Below are 22,599 nucleotides of genomic sequence, written 5' to 3' on the forward strand. Positions count from 1 at the left end.
GGGAGACACAATTCAACCCGCAACAGCCATCTAGCCTCATGGGTACCTCAGGGACAACACTCTGGCTACACTGGCCTTCTCTCAGTTCCTCAAATGCCAGGTACGTTTCCACTTCAGGGCCTCAGCATTTGCTATTTCCTCTGCCAGGAATACTCAGCCCACCTGGCCAGCTCCTTCTCATCCTTCAGATCTCTGCTCAAAATGCTACCGCCACAAGGAGACCTCCCTACTCCCTAGGAAGAGTGGCCCTCTTCCTATAGGAGACTCCTTCACACACCCCTTTGTATACTCCTCACAAGTATTATCACTACCTGAACCTACCTTACTTGTGTTTGGACTTTCTGTCTTCCTCTCACCCCCATCCCCACACAGAAGAATTTGAGCTCTATGAAAGAGGAATGGTCATGGTTTCAAAAACACATCCAGGAATCATGTGACACTCTTCCCTTCAAAAAGTGGAGCCCAATTCCACCCACTCCCCTTGAAAGTGGAGCCAGACTGAGTGACTCACTTCTAATGAACAGAAGAGGCAGTCAGGATGCCATGTGACTTCTGAGGCTAGGTAGTTCAGAGAAAGGAGAGCGTCGGCCTGGCTTGCTCCCTCTTGCATCACTTGCTCTGGGGAAAGCCAGTGCCATGTTGTAAAGACAGTCAAGGGGCCCTGTGGAGAAGCCCATGTGGAGAGGAAGCAACCTGCCAGGCGTGTGCGTGAGCGCCTTGGAAGTCGATCATGCAGACAATTTCAACCCTCCCAACTAGGTGTTGCAGCTGAGACCCAGGAATCATGGAGCCAAGACAAACCCACTGTGCCCTGTCTGAATTCCTGGCCCACAGAAATCGTAAGACAAATAACTGATGTGTTGTTTTAAGTCATTAAGTCTGGGGGTGTTTGTTATATAGCAGGAGATGGCTAATAAATGAACCACACCCGTCTTGTTCACTGCTCCATCTCCAATACCTAGGAACAGTACCTGGCCTATAGCAGGTGCTTAATTAGTATCTGTCAAGTGGAAAACAGCTTGGATGAGAACCAAGAAGCCTGGTTAAGCATCTTTAAAGTTTGAAAGGAAGAAAACATAAAGCAAAAGAAAAGAAGAAACAATTCAGTTCACTGCAACATCTTAGGATTTCTTTCCCAGACCTTGCGGCTGGTTCTCTCAGAATACAGATGGGTGGACCCCAACCCGGGACAAGGCAAGCCAGACTCACTGATCTGTACCACACAGCTGGCTCCCAACTCCGGCCCCACTATGTGGCTCCCAACACACTTGAACTTCTTGCCATCTGACAGCTGGGACTGGTTCAGCAACTCCACCCCCGGCTTTGACGTCCCCACGACCACACCTCCTGGCTCTTCTATCCAAAGGAAGTCCGGGTCTGGGTATCCCCCGTCCCAGCGACAGGTGAGCTGCAGCGTGAGCGATCCTTGTGACATCTCTGCTTGGCACTGAGGGGCTGATGGAGGGGGGACTGCAAAACACCAGAGGATGTGGGCTTAGTCACAGACTCTGAGAGCACCGTTGGGCTGGCTCTAAGGATTACAGAACCGGGGTATCAGAGAAACGTCACGCCCAGGTAGCATCCTTGAAATAGCTCCTTGACACGAATTAGTGTGTGACAAAAGACAGATTTCCTTTGCTGAGTATTAAATCTCCAAGGCTGTGGGCCTCATTCGTCTTTGCATTTCTCACTAGCCACAGTGGCCTTTAAATGTGGCTCTTTAGGGGCACCTGGGTGGCACAGCGGTTAAACGTCTGCCTTTGGCTCAGGGTGTGATCCCGGCGTTGTGGGATCGAGCCCCACGTCAGGCTCTTCCATTGTGAGCCTGCTTCTTCCTCTCCCGCTCCCTCTGCTTGTGTTCCCTCTCTCGCTGGCTGTCTCTCTCTCTGTCAAATAAATAAAATCTTTAAAAAAAAATGTGGCCCTTTAAATTTGTATTAATTACATTACAAATTTAGTTCTTCCGTCTCACCACCCACATTTCAAGGGCGCGGGAACCATATGTGGTGGGTGGCTATTGTACTGGACCACACAGAATAGAACATTTCCATCATCATAGAAAGTTCTACTGGGCAGTGCTGGTCCCCAGGGGCAGGTACAGGTGGGATTCACCCCCACCCGTATACATTAGATAATGTATACAATATATGTATATAATATATATTTTATATATGTATGTTTTACATATATTATACATCTATACACATATGAATTACATTGTGTATACATTATGTATGTTTATGTATATTGTATATGTATAGACATATATATATGTATATTGTATTAGGTATTATATATGTATGTTATCATGTTTTATATACTTTATACAATATACATAAATAGAAGTAAGTATGGATCTTACATGGATGGGGAGATACATGTCATCAACAAGATAAATTACTGATAATACACCAAAATGATGGTTAGAATATTCTTTTCTTCTTTACGCTCATCTGTTTCCTCTGAGAAGCACCTATGACTTCATAAACAATCAATGTCATTTATGACAGAGAACATAGAGACTTATAAAGGCTCTAAATAACATATGAATTAAGAAAGATGTTATTATCCTGTCCACTAATTTGTTGTTCTGATGCTCCCTTTCATTAGCATGGATTATGAGCACACTCGGCATGTCTGCGGTGGTTTTCGTCCAAGGAACCTGCTGTGTTCTCAGCCCCAGAGTAAAGGCTCGTGAACTGCTGGTTCTAATAGTGCGAGAGGGCCCGAGTGCACAGATAGAACGAGGATGGCTGAACGGATGAACAAACTGGGGTCCTTCCCTACAATGAAATATTAACTCGGTCACAGAAAGGAATGAAGCGCTGGCACCTGCTACAACATAGGTGAACTTCGAAAACCTGATGCTCCGTGAAAGAAGCCGGTCACACAAGCCACGTGTTTTATGAGTCCCTGGACATGACACATCCAGAACAGACAAATGCAGACAGACAGAACACAGACTGGTGGTTGCCAGGGAGCGACCAAGAGAGGAGGGAGCAACTGCTCAGGGGTGATGGGATTTCATCTGGGGTGATGAGAATGTTCTGGAACTAGACAGAGGTGGTGGTCACACAACACTGTGAACGTACTAAATGCCACTGAGTCGTGTGTTTTAAAACGGTTGTTCTGTACTTTCACCTCAATTAAAAAAAAAAAAAAAAACAAGCATGAAGCTTGGCGTTAATTTCCTTCTCTGGCTCACAGGGACTCTCCTGTAACCCTACTTAGCAGCAAGCTTCTAGAAGCGACTCCCTCTCTTGACACATGGCCCTGGGTGTGTACGTGTGTGCTGAGGGAGCTGCAGAAGCACGTTAGGACCCGTGCAGCAGGCATGCCTTTGTAGACAAAAGGAAGAGGCACAAACATGCACTTCACAAAGGGTCAACGTGAGGACGTGGAGGAGGGGGAGGGGAGCGCTTCTTACGCACAGTAGACCAGGAGCTCGGTGGTCACCTTTCGCTGTCTCCCACTGCGCAGATTCGTGGCCAAACAGGTGTAGTTTCCTTGGAGGTTTTGTGACATCAGCAGCAGAGTGAAACTGCTGACCGTCAGGTTGTTTCCAAAGGGCTCGGTGCTGGATTCTGGGGCCTGAAACTGCCATTCAACCATTGGTGGAGGCCAGGAGCTACTGTTGCAGCTGAAGTCCACCTGGGAGCCCTTGGCTGCATAGACGGTGCCATTGGGGAGCCTGCCGGTGCTGGAGATATTGACCTCAACCTCATAGGGGCCGCCTGGGAATGACAGGGGGAATGCAGAAAGCATTAATTACTTAAGAGTTAACTTGAGCTCCTTACCAGATCTAACAGACACAGAAATGATCAGGGAGCAGTCAATGAGGATGACAATATCTATCAGATACTTATTATGTGATAAATGCTATGCTAAGTATCCTTATGCATTCTAATCCTGAGATAAATGTAGACTTATTGGGGGTAGGGGGCTCGCTCCTTGTAGAAAAGAAGGGAAAAATGCAAATGGCTCCTTTTCAGAAACACTGGTGAGTGGATTGGCTGTTCACTAACAGTGAACATAGCAGGCCTGCTTGCAAGGTTGGCCTTGGCTGGTGCCCGCAATGTGGATTTCAGGAGGGTGTCTGCCATTCCCAGAACTGATGAGAGTGAGGCTCACTGGGCCTGAACCATTTGCACAGTTGGTTTAAGCTGAACACCTGCTTCCCCTCTGGGAGTCTGGAATTTTGCTATGTGCTAGGCAGAGGGTGCCTATGTGACTAGCCCCCAGTGAAAATCCAGGGTGCTGGGTGTCTAAGGGGCTTCCCTGGGAGACATTTCACACATGTTGCCATAACTTGTTCCTGGAGGAATTAAGTGTGTCCCATGTGATGCCCCTGGGAAAGGACTTTTGGAGGCTAGCTCCTGGTTTTCCTCAGACTTAATCCCATGTGCCTTTTCCCTTTGCTGATTTTGCTTTGTAGCCTCTAGTTGTAATAAATCAAATTACATGCTGAGTTCTAGGACTTCTCCTAAAGAATCACTGAGCCTGGGGGTAGGCTTGGGGAGTCCAAGCACAATTTCACACTGAAAGACAAGAAACATTGGCTCCAGGACCAACTCTGGACTCCACTCACTAGCTGTGTGACCTTGGCAGATTACCTAACCTCTCTGAGCCTCCATTTCCACCATGCTAGAACCCGCCGCAGGGGGCTGTGGTGGTAATTCAGTGAGTACGGTAGAGCACTCAGAACAATGCTGGTCACACTGGAAGCACTTGGTAAGTGCTGGGTTTTATGTGGGTCCCCCCGACATTTCTGAACTTCTTTCTCATCCCCAGAAATGCCCTCCCACGGCTGGTACCCAGTGCACCCAAGATGCGGCATCTCTTTTGATGAAAGGAATATAACTAACATCTACTTAGACTAAAGCCATTGAGTGTGTTACCTCTCCCAGAGACTACCCCTTTTATTTTTTTTTTAAGATTTTATTTATTTATTTAGGGAGGCCTGGGTGTCTCAGTGGGCTATGTATCTGCCTCCAGCTCCGGTCCTGGAATCAAGTCCTGCATCGGGCTCTTTGCTCAGTGGGAGCCTGCTTCTCCCTCTGCCTGCCACTCCTCCCTCTGCTTGTGCTCTCTCTCTCTGACAAAAATAAATAAAATATTAAAATATATATATATCTTTAATAAAAACAACTTTTAAAAGGATTTTATTTATTTATTTTGAGACAGAGAGAGAGTGTGCATGAGCAGGAGGGAGGGGCGGAGGAAGAGGGAGACGCAGACTCCCCGCTGAGCAGGGAGCCTGATGTGGGACTCGATCCCAGGACCCCGAGATCATGACCTGAGCCGAAGGCAGACACTTCACTGACTGAGCCGCCCAGACGCCCCAAGACTTCTCCTTTGAAAAAGAAGAATCCAGGAAGGGCGATGCTTGACCAAAGGAATACAACTAGGACTGCAGAATTTGATCAGAAAGAGACCGGTGGGGAAAATTACTCGGGGGAAGGAAAAGGCTCTCCCAGAGCCCCTCAAAGTACAGCATCCACTTCACTTATGTCTGCGGCCATTATATAACTACAGAAATGGTGGGTTTCCCAGGACAATATTCTTGACAATATGCTTCTCAGGTTGGGGCTCGCTCCTAAGAGTTGTATGGATCTGCTGGAATCATGTCACCTCCCATAGAGTGTCTGCAGAAAAAATTATGCCGTTAGTTGGGAGGTACCATTTACTGCTGCTGGCTAGTTGGTTAGGTATGCAGACCAACAGGTAATAGGGTGTGCCCACAGCTGGCAGACATCCAGTGAAGGAGAGGGTATCTCTGGAGTACCAACAACCAAAGCCCAGGCCAGCAAATGTAGTGCGTTAGATTAGACAGCCTGGGTCTTCTGAACTGTAGCCTGGAGGGCCACGGTGGCCAGGCATGGACAGTGTGGACCCCCAGAACCCGGATGAGAGGGGCTTTTGACCAGCACAATTCTAAGCAAGAAAAGTGTTGGATACAGGGAATGGATGAGAAGGAACAGGTGGAGGGATTAGAAAAATAAATCAAATGAGAGAACCTTAAAAGCCTCCTGAATTAAGTGTTTAGGGATTACAGCTCACATAAACCCCTTGGGTTGGGTCTGCTTTCTTAATTAAAGCTGACTCCATCTTCTTGATTCCCTGGGGTTCCTCCCCTGCTCTGACTTTACTACACAGAAGGAGGTACCCATTTCCTTCCCTTCTACTGCTCTCTCCACCCACGTGTATTTATTCCCAAACAGAAGTCCACCGGCCCTTTTTCGCTTGTGGGGTGGTGGTGGCAATCACTCAGAAAGACAAATAGATGGGAGAGGAAACAAAAATAAAAGAGCAAATAAATAAAAATAGAGAGCAGTCACAAAGGTTTGAGGTCTGAGGCCTTGGTTATTGTAGTTTGAGACTCGGCTCTTTGTTGGATGGATGCCTTAGCCCTAGTGGTCATGACCTTGTACTCTGAATTCACAGACCTGGGTGTAAATCCTACTGCCACTTATAGCGAGACAATCTTGGACAAGTGCCCATCACTCTCATTCTCTCATATGAAATGAAAAGAATAGATATAGAGGCGGCTGGGTGGCTCAGTCGGTTAAGTGTCTGCCTACGGCTCAGGTCATGATCTCAGGGTCCTAGGATCAAGTCCCACTTTGGGCTCCCTGGTCAGTGAGGAGTCTGCTTCTCTCTCTGCCTCTGCCCCTCCCTCCCCTGCTCATGCTCGTGCACTCTCTCTCTCTCAAAATAAATAAAATCTTTTTTAAAAATGTGGAAGTGTGCTTTCACTCTTGTTATGTAAGTTTTTATATAACACCCTCGACTTTACCCATTGGGCCATCATACCTAAAATATTTACCATGTGGCCCTCTACAGAAAAAGCTGGATTCCTGTTCTAGAACAATCTACCAGTCCCACTGCCTTCCTCTTCTCTACAGACGTAGAAACAACTCACTTCTTTCCTTCCCCTCCATAAACATAGTTTGGCCAGTCAAGCGTCTCAAAGGGTTGACTTACAACTCAAGGACTCACAAAATGGGAGATTCTCATCTCCATGTCTTGGATTCCCTGACAACAGGAAGAGTTGTTCTCAGGCATTTGCTCTTCATACTAGCATTTTGATTTGAAAATGACCTAAGAATATACCAGCTAGTCTCTGCTAATCAGTGGGCACACCTATAGTTTTAGAATGGGATAAGATCCTTGGGGAAACTCGCAGAGACTTTTTCGATATCACTTTTAGAGACTGAACGCAGAGACACATGCAACAACCCCATTGCTTCCCGATTTCCCTAGTGACTGCTGTTCCCGTCCAAAGAGCTGGAACCCAGAGGTCTTCAGATTCTTATAAACACCCATCTCTGCTGCAGATGAGCTTGGCAAGACTCAAGTTAATCAACCTCCAGGAAACGATCCTCCATTTTCTGAAGGGAACCAACAATCTCTCTTCCGTGTGCCAACACACGCCTTCCCTAGGACCTTATGTTGTGAGGAGACACAGCGTCACCATCAGCATCGTAGGACGAGGGCAAATAGATGAACCCAATTAGTCAGGGAACATGGGACTTTCCTGAGGCCCCTTCCCGGCCTTTCCTGATGTGATGGCCACATTACTCGCTAGATGGGAGCCCTCCCCATCCCCCACACCCCAGCTGACTCCAAAGAGATTCTTGGAGGTTGATACAAACCAGCTTCCTCACAGTCCATGTGCCATCCAGCTCACATGCCCCCTCAACACTTGGTTGGCCTGAGAAAAACAGACACAGGGAGACTCTGGCACCACGTACCATGAAGTCTGACTGTGGGCTTCCACGGGCTCATTTGATCACTCAGCTCCCCAGTGCACGAGAGCTGATATCCTTAAAGAAGAACAAAGTCTAGTGGAACGTGTCCAGGTCTGTGCTACCTTGCCCATCCCTCCAGCCCTCCTGCAGGTAAACACACAGCAGTTCTAATCTTCTGCCCACCCTAATTGGGAGGCAGAAGAGGGTGGGTAAGTCAATGAAATAAATAGCCATGGCAGCCCTGAACTGCTCTGGACTGAAGGGTTTCTGTATTCTCAGGAGCAGCAGTCCCAATCCGGAGGGCAAGACTCTTCAGCTGCACCATTAAATTAACAAGTAATACAGAACAGTCTTGGGTCCTGAGACAAATAACAAAATTACGCTGCAGTGCCCATTCCAGGCATATTAAATCATCCCAGTCCATAGAAAACCTGACTCCCCGGAAGGCAGAGACACCAAATGCTCCCTGATCATTAGGCAGAGATCCAAACAGGACGGAGGGAGAAGCTACCGGCCCATATGCAGCCAGCTTTGTGTCTCTTCAGCACCTCTACCCTCTCACACACTCAAAGGCGCTTACAGATAACAACTTGTCACATCTCAGACTTTTCTTCCCTCACTTCAAGGCCATGTTCGAATGTTTCCAAACTTATCTCCTTAAGAAACTAAGTTATCGGGCACCTGGGTGGCACAGCGGTTAAGCCTCTGCCTTCGGCTCGGGGCGTGATGCCGGCATTGTGGGATCGAGCCCCACATCAGGCTCCTCTGCTATGAGCCTGCTTCTTCCTCTCCCGCTCCCCCTGCTTGTGTTCCCTCTCTCGCTGGCTGTCTCTATCTCTGTCAAATAAATAAATAAAATCTTTTTAAAAAAAAGAAAAAAAGAAAAAAGAAACTAAGTTATCAACCATGTCAGTGAAAGACAGGGAAAGCAAGATCTGGACAGGCAGAATCCCTGACCCACAGAAGGTCCTGTTCAAAAGGCTTGGATGTTAACTGATTGCTGGGAACCTGAGATGCATTTTTCCCACAGGAATCCCATCACCTGTTTAACCAGGTGGTCGAGGTAACATGAACCAAGTGCATACCGTGTGCCCAGCTCGGTGCTGAGGGCTGTGCATGTTAATCTCGTGAATGCACGCAGTAAGTCTGTGCCTGGGTTCGACTGTCACCGCTGATTCACAGATAATAAAACTGAAGTGAGAGGAGTTCAAGGGACTTCCCCCACATCACAAGGACAACAGCCAGCAGCACCTGGATTTGAACTCAGGCAGCTAGACCTCAGTGTATGCTCTTAGCCACTCAGCAATACCATGGCCCTCCTTTCCCAGAAATAGCAGTCGGATCAAACCTAATCCATACTCCAAAATCTTCCATGCAAAATGAGGGCCAAAGCCCATCTGAGATCTCAAGGCCTCGCCTTCAGCCACTGTCTAAGGAGGAGCAGCACGGGGCTCCCTGATGCCCGGAGGGGTGTGTGTTTGCCAGGCTTTGTCCTAGAATGGGAGCAAGCCCTGAGATTCTTCTGGAGGGCTCTGGTACATGGGAAACCAGAGGACATCTTTGCTACGGACTGAATACTTGTATCCCCTCCAAAATTCATGTTGAAACCTAATCCCCAATATGATGGTATGTGGAGGTGGGGCCTTTGGGAGGAGCTGATGAGGTCATGAGGCTGAGTCCTCATGGTTGGGACTGGTGACCTTGTAAGGAGAGACCCCTCCTTCCTCTCGCTCTCTGCCCAAGTGAGGACACAGTAAGAAGACCTATCTACAAACGGGGAAGTGAGCCTCACCAGACACTGGATCTGCCGGCACCTTGATCTTGGACTTCCCAGCTTCCAGAACTGCCAGAATGTTTGCTGTTGAAACCCCCCAGCCTATGTTACTTTTGTTATAGGAGCCCAAGCAAGGTCAGAATCTGGTTTTCACAAACAAGCCTACAACAGTTGAGGACATTGTGTGTTTCCAAATGAAGAAGTTTCCATAATACTAATCACATCACAGTAACTCAGGGAGCCCCAAGAGCCATGTGAGTTTAGTGATTCTTTTAAGATGGAAGTTTACGGGGCGCCTGGGTAGCGCAGTCGTTAAGTGTCTGCCTTCGGCTCAGGGCGTGATCCCGGTGTTCCGGGATTGAGTCCCACATCGGGCTCTTCCGCTGGGAGCCTGCTTCTTCCTCTCCCACTCCCCCTGCTGTGTTCCCTCTCTCGCTGGCTGTCTCTCTGTCACATAAATAAATAAAAATCTTAAAAAAAAAAAAAAAAAAGATGGAAGTTTACGTTCATTGTAAAAAGGCCTTGCATTTATGTCCCTAACAGGGCAATAATGAAACTAATCCACCCTCCAATAAACCTAGTCAATGATTAATCAATGTCAGGTACAGTCAGCATAAACTGGAAAGAGCGATGATTAAAAAAAAAAAAAAAAGCAACAAGTTGTAATGCCGTCTTACTCTGTGGTCAAAAGAGAAGGCATTTATCGAGGAGACTGCCATGAGGAATTATTAATGACCGGCAGCTGGAGTGAGCTGCCCATAGGCTCACAGTAGGAACTGAACAGAGCTGGGCCAAGATGGGTGACATTTTTAATACACCCACATCCATTCTTGGCCATTCAGGAGTCCAACTGTGGCATCTTCAAGCACAAAACCACTGCACTCCCCAATTCCATAAACCTTAAGAGTTGGCAGAAACCTTAGAGACCATCCAAAAATCTAGAAGCGTCCTCAAAGCCTTGCCTTTCTTCATCCTCCACTTCCAATTCACCAGCAGAGCTTATTGGTCTACCTCCAAAATCGTTTCTGAAGCTGTGCATTTTCACCAAGGCCGCTGCCACCGCCCTGGTTCTGGGCACCAAGATCTTGTGCTCCAACTGGCTTCCCTGCTTTTATCAGTCCTTCCTGAGATCACACACATACATCCTGCATGTGTAATTGAAATAATGCCACACCCATGCTTAAAGCTCCAGGAGTTTCCTCTGGCACCCACAACAGCAACAACAAGAATCTCAATTCCTTGCCGGGTGTATTAGTTTCTTGAGGCTGCCTTTACAAAGTCCCACAAACAAGGTGGCTTAAAACAACAGACATGGATTCTCTCACGGCTTTGGAGGCCAAAAGTCTAAAATCAACGTGTCAGAAGGGCAGGGGGGAATCCTTCCTTGCTCCTTCCCTGGCTTCTGGTGGTGGCCATCAGTCCCTGGCATTCCTTGGCTCCAGGTGCATCCCCCTGCTTTCTTCCTCTGTGTTTACATGATATTCTCCTTCTGTTCCTTCATATTCACACGCATTTTCCTCTTCTTAGGAGGGTGCCAGTCAGTTTGGATTAGGGCCCACCCCACTGACCTCATCTTAACTTGATTACACCTGCAAAGACCCTATTTCCCAATAAGGTCACATTCACAGATACCAGGAGTGAGGACTTCAATATTTCAGGGGAATATAATTCAACCCATAACACAAGTCCCACCCTTTCATACACTGGGTTCCCACCACACCAGCCTTCTCCCCATCTGCATACACACCACACTCAACTCATCTTGGACTGGATATAGTTCTTCCTGAATCATTCTCATCTCATCTCATCAAAACTGGTTCCTACTCATCGTTCAGCTGAAATGTCACTTCCTCCAGGGGCGCCTGGGTGGCACAGCGGTTAAGCGTCTGCCTTCGGCTCAGGGCGTGATCCCGGCGTTATGGGATCGAGCCCCACGTCAGGCTCCTCTGCTGTGAGCCTGCTTCTTCCTCTCCCACTCCCCCTGCTTGTGTTCCCTCTCTCGCTGGCTGTCTCTATCTCTGTCAAATAAATAAATAAAAATCTTTAAAAAAAAAAAAAAAAAAAAGAAATGTCACTTCCTCCAAAAGGCTCTCTCTGACCTCCCCAATTTTAAGTATTTCTGAGAATCACCCCACCTCAACTCTCTGCATAGCCCTCATCACTCTGGTATTGCCTGATGCATTCATGTACTTGCTTACTGTCCATCTTCCCCCACTAGGATGTGAGCTCCATGCAGGCAGGGGCCTTGTCTGTCCTGTTCACTCCTGTGGCCCAGAGCCTTGACCAGTGCCTGGCACTGGGCTTTCAATGGATATATGTTGAATAAAGAAATAAGTAAATTATTTTACAGATGAGGAAACTAGGGATCAATAGGAATCATGTGTATATTTCTACTAAATGACACACTCTGGGTCTAGAATCTGGGTATCTGTCTAAACCAGTAAACAGCACACTTTCTTTGCAAAGGGCTACAGAGTAAATATTTTAGGCTTTGCAGGTCATATGACCCGCATCACTGCCACTCCTCTCTGCCATGATAGCACCAAAGGCAGTCTGAGATAAGATGTACATGTATGAGCGTGGCTGTGTCCCAATAAAGCCTTCTTTATGGGCACTGGAATTTCATATCATTTTTACATGTCACAATTATCATTCGTCTTTTGGGTTTTTTCAACCATTTAAAAAGGTAAAAAATATTCGTAGCCTGCAGGCCAGATATGGCCCACAGATATGGCTAGGGTTTGCCAATCCCTAAATTCATGCGCGTATATCCACAGATAAGATACTGTCTGAGGAAAGTGCAGCATGTAATATAATAGTAGCTCACGCCCAGCCCTATAGTGAGCACCGTAGCATAAGAGCACTATACATACCAAGGTCCATGATGTATTATACCCAATTAACAAATAAGCAAAACCAGTGCTCTGAGATCTTAAGCTACTTACAGTGATACAACCTCAGGAATGGAACTCAGGCAGTCTGACTCCATCATGTTATATATTCTGACTCTGGTGCATAATAAAATGGTATTAACAGCAAGGATGATGCTAACACACTGGGAGCAATCGCGAATATGCCAGGAGCCATTAACAGCACTTTATCTACATAAACCAGAACCCAGTCTTCGCAGCAATCCTAGGACACAGTAATTGTTTTCATCCCCATTTCACAGATGAGAAAACCCAGGTGTGAGAGGTCACTGGGCTTGCAGGTAGCAGAGCCCAGGATGAAACCCGGGCACGACTCCAAAGCCCTCCTCCTACCCAAAGCTCCGAGCGCCTGGCCAGCCGGCCCCAGGGCCCTGCCACCGCACTTACTGGCCACCTGCAGCCACACTTGGAACCACCGAGTCTCGTTCAGGACCTCCCGGCAGGTGTAGTTCCCCTCATCCCACGGCCTCAGCGCCTTGATGTGCAGCGAGCTGGCATCTGCCAGAGAGAAGCGCGGTTCAGCCGGTGGGAAGCTGGAATTGGAGGACAGGAGGAAGACAGGCTCCGAGTCATTCCGGTACCAGGTTACCGGGCCCCTTGGTCCCGAGACGTTGCCACAGTGCAGAGTAATGTTCTCGTGAACCTCTCCAATGACCAGAGCCTCCAATCCTGTACGAGGAAAGGTCAGGCTGTTATTACATTCCTTCAAATCTGAACACCCCACCTTGCGCACCGTCCCTCCGCATTAGGATTAAAAAAAAAAAAAATCAGGTGTGTGTTTTTAAGCACACTCTGTGGGGATTATTGGCCAGGGCTGATGTTAATGAACCTGCCATAAATGGCAATCGCAGAGATAGTCCCAACTCTCCCCCTCCCCGCGCTATCCGTGCCCTTCACCGCAGGACTGCTCTGCACTCGCACCCTGCCGCTCAGCTGGGTCATGTGACTTGCTCTGGCCAATGAGATGTTAGCGAACTGAGGCACACAGAGACTTGAGAAGCACTTGCGTAAGTGGGCTCGCTTGTGCTCACCTCCTGCCATCCCCTGGAGCAGGACATGCCCAGGTTAGGTCCCAGAAGGAGGGTGAAAGCTACACGTGCAGACTCCAGGTGTCTCAATCATCTGAGCTGAGGCCGCTCCAGATCAGCCACCGAGTGGACGCCCAGACACGTGAGTGAGCCCAGGCAAGATCAGCAGAGCTAACCCCAGCCCTTGAGCTATAATAAGCACTTATGGTCATTTTGTGATTGTTATGCAGTACTAATGTGGCAATAAATAACCGATACAGAACCCAAGTGGTTTTATTTGCCTGGATCCAGAAGAGATGGAAGGAAGAGGGCCTGAGCTTTGTTCCCACCTTCCTACTGCTGGCTCTCGCCATCTCAGGTGCAAACGATCCTGGAAGTCAAAGCTCTCTTGCCGCTCCAGCTTTGGGCATGCCCTGTGTTAGACACTGGGGAGCCAATGAAGAGCAAAACAGAGAGGGACCTCCAGGATCTCACAGTCAAGTGGGGAAGACAGACAATAAACTGGCAATTATGATCCAGTGTGATAAATACCATGACACAGCCTCAGAGAAGGGGCTTGTAAGTCCAGCTGGGGTGACTCCCAGGGAAGGCTTCTCCCAAGAGGCCACACTGAGATCTGATGGACAGGTCGGAATTAGCCAGGTAGACAGGAAGATGGGGTTCCCAGGCAGAGGGAACAGCATGTTCAAAAGCCCAGATAAGCAGCAGCAGCATTGCTATTAGAAGTGCCAATTATCAGGTCCCACCCCAGAACATTTAAATCAGATAAATCACCTATCTAGGGGTGGAGGTGGAAGGTAGCGCTGCATTTTAACAAGCCCTCCAGGTGATTCTGATGCTCACTCATGACTGACAGGTGCAAAGGGCAACTGATCTGGCACAGATTGTCACCAGGTAACAAGATGCAAAAGCAGCCCATTTTGCTGAGAAGTGTTGAAACTTCCCAGCCCCCTCCACAATCAGCGTCCAAATACAAAGCGGCCACAGGCACAGGACTAATTGGCAGAACCTGTTAGGAGTCTTCTACTCATACTTTCTCGCACCCAGTAGATGAGAAAGATGTGATGCCAAAAAGGAAAGTGGGCTAACTCCAAGTCCTACAGGGAGGAGGTACCAGGGTGGGACCAGAAGCTAGACTTCTTGCTATTCTCTAAAATGTTCTCTTTCCACCATATCAGAAGTTTTCAAAGTATGTGACTACACTGAGGTTTGTTGAAAGGTGGTATTTCATTACAAAATAGTCTTTGACAACCATACAGGGTCAACTGGGTATTCAGGTACAGAAGAATGAGGTTGGACCCCTTACCTCACATCATATATAAAAATCAACTCAAAATGGGGGCACCTGGGTGGCTCAGTCGTTAAGCGGCTGCCTTCGGCTCAGATCATGATCCCAGAGTCCTGGGATCAACCCCGCATCAGGCTCCCCACTCAGCAGGGAGCTTCCTTGTCCCTCTCCCTCTGTCTGCTGCTCACCCTACTTGTGCTGGCTCTCTGTCAAATAAAATCTTTAAAAAAAAAAAATTTAACTCAAAATGGACCATAGATCTACATACAGAAGCTATAACTATAAAATGCTTAGAAAAAAAAGAATAAATCTTTGTCACTCTGGGTTAAGCCGTGCTTTCTCAGGACACCAAAAGCACAAGTGACAAAAATTGGACTTTGTCAAAATAAAAATCATTGCGCATCCAAGGACACCATCAAGAAAGTGAAAAGACAACCCACAGACAGTGAGAAAAGCGTGTGCAAATCACCTGATGAGGGGTTTGTTTCTAGAACATATGAAGAACACTCACAACTCAACAGTAAAAAGATAAATAATACCATTTAAAAATGGGCAAAGAATCTGACATTTCTCCAAAAAGATACACAGAAGGTCAATAATCACATGAGAAGATGTTTATCATTAGTCACGAGGGCAATGCAAATCAAAACTACAATAAGACACCTACCACTTTATACCCACTAGAGTGGCTAAAATCAAAGACCATAACAAATGAACAAATATTGACAAAGATGCGGAGAAACTGGAATCCTTACGCATCACTGATAGGATTTTTAAATGGTGCAGCTACTTTGGAAAACAGCGTGGCATTTCCTCACAAGGTTAAAGTCACGGTGTGACTCAGCAATTCCACTCCAAGGTGTACATCCAGGAGAAATGAAAACATATGTCTACACAGACTTTACATGTGTGTTCGTGTGTTCACAGCAGCATTATTCCTAACTGCCAAAAGATGGAAACAACCCAAATGCCCACCAGCTGATGAACGGATAAATAAAACGTGGTACATCCATACAGGGGGAATATTATTTGGCCATCAAAAGGAATGGAGTGCATACAGCATGGATGAATCCTGACATCATTACAGTAAGTGAAAGAAGGCAGTCCTAAAAGACTACATACTGTGTGATTCCATTTATATGAAATGTCCAAAATAGGCAAATCTATGGAGATAGAAAGTAGATTAGCAGTTGTCTAGGGCTGGGGAAAGTGGCTTGTCTGGGGAAGGAGGTAGTGAGGAGTGACTGCTAATAGTCAAGCATACAGCTTTTTTTTTTTTTTTTCTTGGAGTGATGAAAACATTCTGGAGTCAGTAGTGAGGGCTGCACAATCTTGTGAGTATACTAAAAACCACCAAATTATATACTTTAAAAGGGTGAGTTTTATGGTATGTAAATTATATCCCAATAAAGCAGTAAAAAAATAAATGAATAAACGGCCACCTGCCTCTGAAAATCCTTCCCTATTATAAAGGAAAGAGTAACAGTGATCCGTCTTTGGCCTTTTGTCTGGTTAGAAGGGGCTCCATATGAAAGATTGGAAGCCAGGGGCGCCTGGGTGGTGCAGTCGTTAACCATCTGCCTTCGGCTCAGGGTGTGATCCCAGCGTTCTGGGATCGGAGCCCCACATCAGGCTCTTCTGCTGGGAGCCTGCTTCTTCCTCTCCCACTCCCCCTGCTTGTGTTCCCTCTCTCGCTGTCTGTCTCTCTCTATCAAATAAATAAATAAATAAAATCTTTGAAAGAAAGAAAGAAAGAAAGAAAGAAAGAAAGAAAGAAAGAAAGAAAGAAAGGTTGGAAGCCAGCCTGGAGCTACAGGATGTTCCAACTCCTCATCTTGGCCACACCACTCCCAAATGCCAGGACATGAAAAAAAAACAACAACAACAACAAAAAACCAAAAAACTTTAAGCCACTCACTGGAAGGCAGACAATGTCATCTAATGCTAAAGATTCCCAAACAGCAATCACTTTGAAAAGTGTTGTTGAACTCTGAACAATCACTTTGAAAAGTAAGTGAGAATTATTTTTAAACAATTAGTCCTGAGAACCCAAGCTCTCAGTGGCAATACCCACGGAGGAGAGAAGATGCACTGTAGAATTACAAATGCAGCATGTGTTCATGAGACCTACGGACCTGCCCCTTCCCAGCTCCCTGGCAAATGAATAAAGAAAGAACTTGGAAAAGCCCTGGCAGAAGTCTAGTTCTGGAACTTGAGCTAACATTGTCTTCTCCTCCAAGGAGCAGAAAGACACAATCACAAAAGAAATCATTTTAAGGCATTTCACTCCTCCTGGCTTTGCTCACTCCATTCTTTTTAACCACTGAAGCTGAAGGTGACCTTGGAGGTCATTTCGTCCTAAGATGTGGCAGTCCTGAGGGGCTGGGTTCAAGAGGAGACAGGCTAAGCCCCAGCTCAGTGGAAAAGAATACAATCATCAGTTAGTGATGTCCGTCTGACATGGACACACAGGGGCAGTCCCTGAAGGTACACTGGTTCCACACTTGATCATCCCATGCTCCCTCATTTCACAGATGAGAAAACTGAGGTTCAGGAAGCTTAAATGATTTCCTTAAGGGCCCACACAAGTCACTGGGAGAGCTGGGACTGCCACTGAGGTCTTCAATCCTTTGGGTCATGGGGATTTATCCTGGTCTCCCGGTCAGACAGGATGAGACAGTAAGACATCATAATAGTTTGTGTTACTAGAAGTTGTCCACATGGTATCCACAGGGTCCCCAAATGCCCCCCCACCTTAAATTCAGAATATGGACGTAAGGAGGAAGCAATATAAACAACCATTTCCTAATGCTGCCCTCATATTATTATTCACAGAGTTGGGATTGTACCCAAAAACTTATTTTTCCCCTACCAACTTTTCCCAAACAATGACCCAGGATTTACAAGCTGAGGTGACAGTGCAGGCATGAACACTGTCTGGAGTGAAGGGACAGGTTTGTTGGTTTTTTTTCCCCTAAGATAACTCCCAATTTGAAAAACAAACAAAAATACACCAAGCTAGGGAAGTTCCCTGCCACCGGGCATGGCAGTGGAGGAAGTGTCTCTGTGTGGTGAGCTGCAGCCAGGCTAAAAGCTGGTTCATTCCAGAATGATGATTTCCACCCAGGGTTCTGATGTCCCAAGGCCCCTGATGTTCACAGTGCAGGAAACACTGCAGACAGCCGGAGAGAAGGGAACAATCACCTTTAACTTCTGGAGAGAGCCAGCTGGAGAGTGTCCTCCCCTCCTCCCCGTAGCACAGTGAAATACCAGCAGGGGCCAGCAGGTAAGGTCCATGACTGAAGAGGATCGGGGGTAAGACTACAGCAGGAGAGGTGGAACAAATTTGGGGTTGCACACCCTAGACAGAAGGGGTGACCACTGCTCAGTTCCAGGTGGAAAAGCCCTGTCCTTGCAGATCATCAGATTTTTCCAGATAAGCTGGAAACCTAGATTATGGGAAATTTTACTGCTTTTAAATGACTGTGGAAAATAAAACAAAACAAAATCTTATGTGAGCCTAATGGTTAGGAACTTTTGGCACTTGCTGCTAGGAAGCTCAGGCGGGGCAATTCCTGCAGGAACCTACAAGAATCAATCAGCAGTGTGTGCGGGCATGGGCAACACAGAAAATAACACTCCAAGGACTCTGGCAAGGTACACCACCTCCTGGCCCCATCTCTTTTCCCTGCACCTGAGTCCTCGCTCTCACTGCTCTGCTCGTCACCCTGCCCTGCACACAAAACACACACATTAGCCGGTGCATTCGATTCAAAAATGCTTTTTCAATATTTTTATATCCTATGTATTTTTGTAAGCAACCCTGTAAACTTATCATTACAGGGGCGAGCACAGATTAAGCATTTAAGACTTTCTGCCAGGGGCGCCTGGGTGGCACAGCGGTTGAGCATCTGCCTTCGGCTCAGGGCGTGATCCCGGCGTTATGGGATCGAGCCCCACATCGGGCTCCTCTGCTATGAGCCTGCTTCTTCCTCTCCCACTCCCCCTGCTTGTGTTCCCTCTCTCGCTGGCTGTCTCTATCTCTGTCAAATAAATAAATAAAATATTAAAAAAAAAAAAAAGACTTTCTGCCAATCACGTCAAGTGGAAGGGCAAGTTTTCTGAAAGTCTGAAATTACTTCAAAATAAAAAGATTTTGTTTTGTGTTTCTTTAAGGTGAAGGACAGAAGGCAAGGTTTTGAATGTGCTAGTCCGCACAGGTCCGCTTGCAGGGGTGTGTAGGGAAATCCGAAGGTTACAAGTGTAAGGCAAGTTCATTCAACCTTGGGCAGAGGAAGGAGAGAAAAAAAAGGAGCTTCGAGTTTGCGCCCCAGCGCAGCAAGTAAAAACCAGAAAGCAAATTTACATCCGAAGCTTAAAAAAACCAAAAAAATAAAAAACTAAAAAACCACAACAAAATAACATTCCCCCCCCCTACACGTGCTTCTCCAATTTTCCCATCTTCAAATTCCCCACTTCTCCCATTGCCTCTCCGCAGGCCCTCTGCAGCCTCGCTGGCTGCCCACTCCAAGAGACTAGAGATATCTTGCCCTCCATCAGGCGCCCAGGAAAATTCCTTCCTGCAAAGAGAGCCGAGCAGCGAGCAGGAAACTCAAGACCCTCCCGGGGCGGCTGTGGGGCCGCGGCCACAACTGGCTCCCGCGGAGTCGGAGGGAATTGGGTCCCTGGCTCTCCCCTTTGCCCGGCGAAACTCAACTTTTCCCTCCGGATCGCGGCCCCTTACCTGCGGCGACCCAGCGGGCCAGCAGCACCCCGAGGCAGACAAGGACCTGCGGCTGGGACGCCCGGACACCCGCGGCCATCTCGCCCCAGATGCCGGCAGGGGCTCCTCAGGAAACGCAGGCTCCAGCTGGGTGGGTGTGCGCCCCCCTCCCCAGGGTCCCTGGGGTACTGAGTGCTCCTCCCGGGTCCTCAGAACGACAGGGGAGCCCCTCTCTCCACAGCCCCCGGGAAGGATGCTTGGGCTGAGCCCGATGTCCGGCGGCGGGAGCAGCGCTGGGCTGCCGGCGCGATTCTGTCTCCGGAGCGCCCGGCCCCGGGGTGGGAGGGCGCACCCCGCCCTCTGCGCCCGCCACCCACTCCCGCTCGCGGAAAACAACAGGAGCCGGAGTCCCTCCCGCCTCCCATCCAGGCGGGAGCCCAACTTCCTCTACCTTGGCCGGGGAGGAGGGCTTTATGCAAAGGGCGCGCGCCCAGGCGCGCCGAGCCGAGTCCGGCCCGGCCGGGGGTGGAGCGCGAAGGCCGGTCCCTCCCCGAGCCCACTCCGCCCGGGACGGCAGCCTGGAGTCGCGGGGACAGCTGGGCCGGGGAGAGCCCCGCAGCTGCCGCAGGACGGCACCCCCCGTCCCTGCTCGCCGGCTGCTTCCCCTCCCGGGCGCTCCGGCTGCAGCACCCGGGGGAGCGTGCCCAGCCGGAGGGGCGGGCTGCCAAGCTGCAGAATTCAGGGTCCCTTCGGCGTCCCAGCTTAGCTCTTCGAGGGTTCTCCTGTGCTTTCCCGTGGTCAGGGCGGACGCCAGGGCCGCCATGGCTGTCTTCTACCCTTTGCAAGTCTAGAGCAAGAGAAAGATGATCCCTTAGACCTCCAGCCAAAAGCGGCCACGAGACTCCTGTTCGGAGAACTAGCTGAGACCACACAGCAAGATCGAGAACCCAGGGGTCTGCAGAACTCGGTTCTCAGAGCTTTCTGTACCCCCCCCCCACCACCGCAACCCCATACAGTCTGATTCCCAGAGAGCTGAAATCCCTCTCCCCTGCCACATCTTCACTCCATCCTGTCCTAGGAAAAACAAGGTTACCATATCCTCAGGAAAAGCTGATACTTGAAACTGCCCTAGGTGGAACTTCCTTTAAAAAAAAAAAAATTGCAATTAGTACAGTAAAATATTACTTGCAGACTGTAGGACGTGGGTATATGGGTGTTTGCCTTCTTTCAACTTTTCTCTATGTTTGAAAATGTTCATCATAAGATATTGGGGCAAAACCCAAAAATTGCTACTAAGTAACATCATCTGAGGTGCCTGGTTGGCTCAGAAGGTTAAGCCTCTGCCTTTGGCTCAGGTCATGATCTCAGGGTGTGGGATTGAGCCCTGACTCCCCACCCCCCTCTGCTCAGCAGGGAGTCTGCCTCTCTCTCTCTCCACTCCTGTTCTCTCTCTCAAATAAATAAATAAAACCTGAAAGAAAGAAAGGAAGAAAGAAAGAAAGAAAGAAAGAAAGAAAGAAGGAAAGAAAGAAAGAAAGAAAAAGAAAAGAAAGAAAGAAAAAGAAAGAAAAACATCATCTGTTCTGTTGCCCAAAGGCCCCTTATTGAAATACTTCTTCCATGATGAAATCCTCTTGAAACTAATAAAAAGAGTGTGTTTTGCCTGATGAACTGAGCCATAAAATTGCACGGTTCTTCCCTTTTCCCTCTTTTGCGAAATGATTTAACTCTTCAGCTGGCTCCTGACAGTTTCCTCCTTTCCCTTCAGTTTCGTGTTTCATCTTTTACCTTCTGATGGAAGGTAAATTCTATCCTAGATGACCTCTTCCTGTTTCCTCAGAGCCTGGCACCTCGTAACCACCCACGATGTATTTGTTAAATAAACAAAGGAGAGTTCATTGGTTTTGATATTGTAGCTCCTTAAGCTTTTCTGACAAACTCCTTACCTCACATTCCCCACCTGAAGCCAACAAGATAGAAATCAAATCAATAGCTGGCAAGTTTCTAGCTGAGGATCTGGAATTTTCTGTGACCCTGGTGGTACATCAAGTGGGGAATTGTACAGAGCAGGCCCTCCTGATATATTTGCTGGTCAAATGCAGGGTGCTTATGACCAGTTCTCCACCCCTCAGAAGGATCAACTTCCTGGGATGGTTTACAATGCTGATTAGTTTGCTTGGCTGGGGCCTTTTTCCAAAGCCACTTTAGAAACTTAATCTCATCGGGCCCTCCCTACAATCCTTGTACCTAAGAAGTCATGCAATCCCACTTAATAAATGAGATACCCAGAGCTCCAGGAGGGTAAGCTCCAAGTCACTGAGCTGGTTGGTGGCAAAGCCAGGACCGGGACCCATCTCTGTGCCACACCAAGTCCTGCCAAACAAAATGATTTTGTTACTTATACAAAGGCTACCATGGTCTGGATGCTTTGGGGGTCACCGGACCAGCAGAAATGGGCATGCCCCTGAGCAGGGCTCCAAGGACAGCTGTGTGGCCCAGGAAACACCCACCCTCTCTGGTCTGGGTACAGGCTGTGGCCGACCCTGAGAGAGACAGAAGCTGTTAGGAAATGCCCCACCCTGATGTCCCATAGCACCTCAGACTGCTCTGAATAGTAGAAAGCATTCTGTCTAGACCAGTGACCAGTGAGGTGGGGGTACATCGTAGGGTCCCTAACAAGGTAGGGACCGTTCAGAGCCCTAGTTCTATGATCTGTGCCTCATGGGTTGTTGGAAAGACAAGAGTGAGTGACTCTCAGGAAGGGACTCAGCAAAGTGTTGTTAAGGCATCAACCCCAATCTATAGTCATATATTCATTCTAAATCCCACAAGCATATATTAATTAAACATAAGGCTCAAACACCTTTCTGCTCAGGCTGCTACACAAAGCTTTTTTTGTTTTGTTTTCACCTTCCGTGAATTGAAAAAACTTCCCCTTGGCTAAGTGCTTTACCTACATTACCTACATGAATTCACTGACTCCTCAACAAAACCCTGAGAGGTAGGGATTATCCTTCCAGATTTACAGATGGCTCAGAGAGGCCAGGGGACACAGCAAGTGAAGGGGGGGCGTGGAGGGTGGGGAAGGGGCCTGATCTGAACCCA

General features: G+C 48.0%; 1 protein-coding gene across 5 annotated transcripts in view; it reads right to left on the minus strand.

Moving 5' to 3' along the window:
* VSIG10 (V-set and immunoglobulin domain containing 10) overlaps nucleotides 1-19,869 on the minus strand; it is a 31,085-nt gene extending 11,216 nt beyond the window's left edge. For 2 of the 5 annotated variants that reach the window (XM_011225535.3, XM_034637791.1), the window contains exons 1-4: nucleotides 19,516-19,653; nucleotides 12,843-13,124; nucleotides 3,432-3,734; nucleotides 1,210-1,470 (exon numbers count right to left, since the gene is read on the minus strand). In XM_011225535.3, coding sequence (XP_011223837.2) covers nucleotides 1,210-1,470; nucleotides 3,432-3,734; nucleotides 12,843-13,124; nucleotides 19,516-19,594 — 925 coding nt within the window. In that variant the 5' untranslated portion in view covers nucleotides 19,595-19,653. Of the gene's footprint in view, nucleotides 1-1,209; nucleotides 1,471-3,431; nucleotides 3,735-12,842; nucleotides 13,125-13,486; nucleotides 14,890-19,515 lie in introns of those variants that run through there. The other 3 variants (XM_002919677.4, XM_034637790.1, XM_034637792.1) reach the window with 3 other exon arrangements.
* Nucleotides 19,870-22,599: the final 2,730 nt, after the last annotated feature.

Source organism: Ailuropoda melanoleuca, chromosome 12, assembly GCF_002007445.2.
Source record: "Ailuropoda melanoleuca isolate Jingjing chromosome 12, ASM200744v2, whole genome shotgun sequence".
In the NCBI taxonomy this organism is placed as follows: Eukaryota; Metazoa; Chordata; class Mammalia; order Carnivora; family Ursidae; genus Ailuropoda; species Ailuropoda melanoleuca.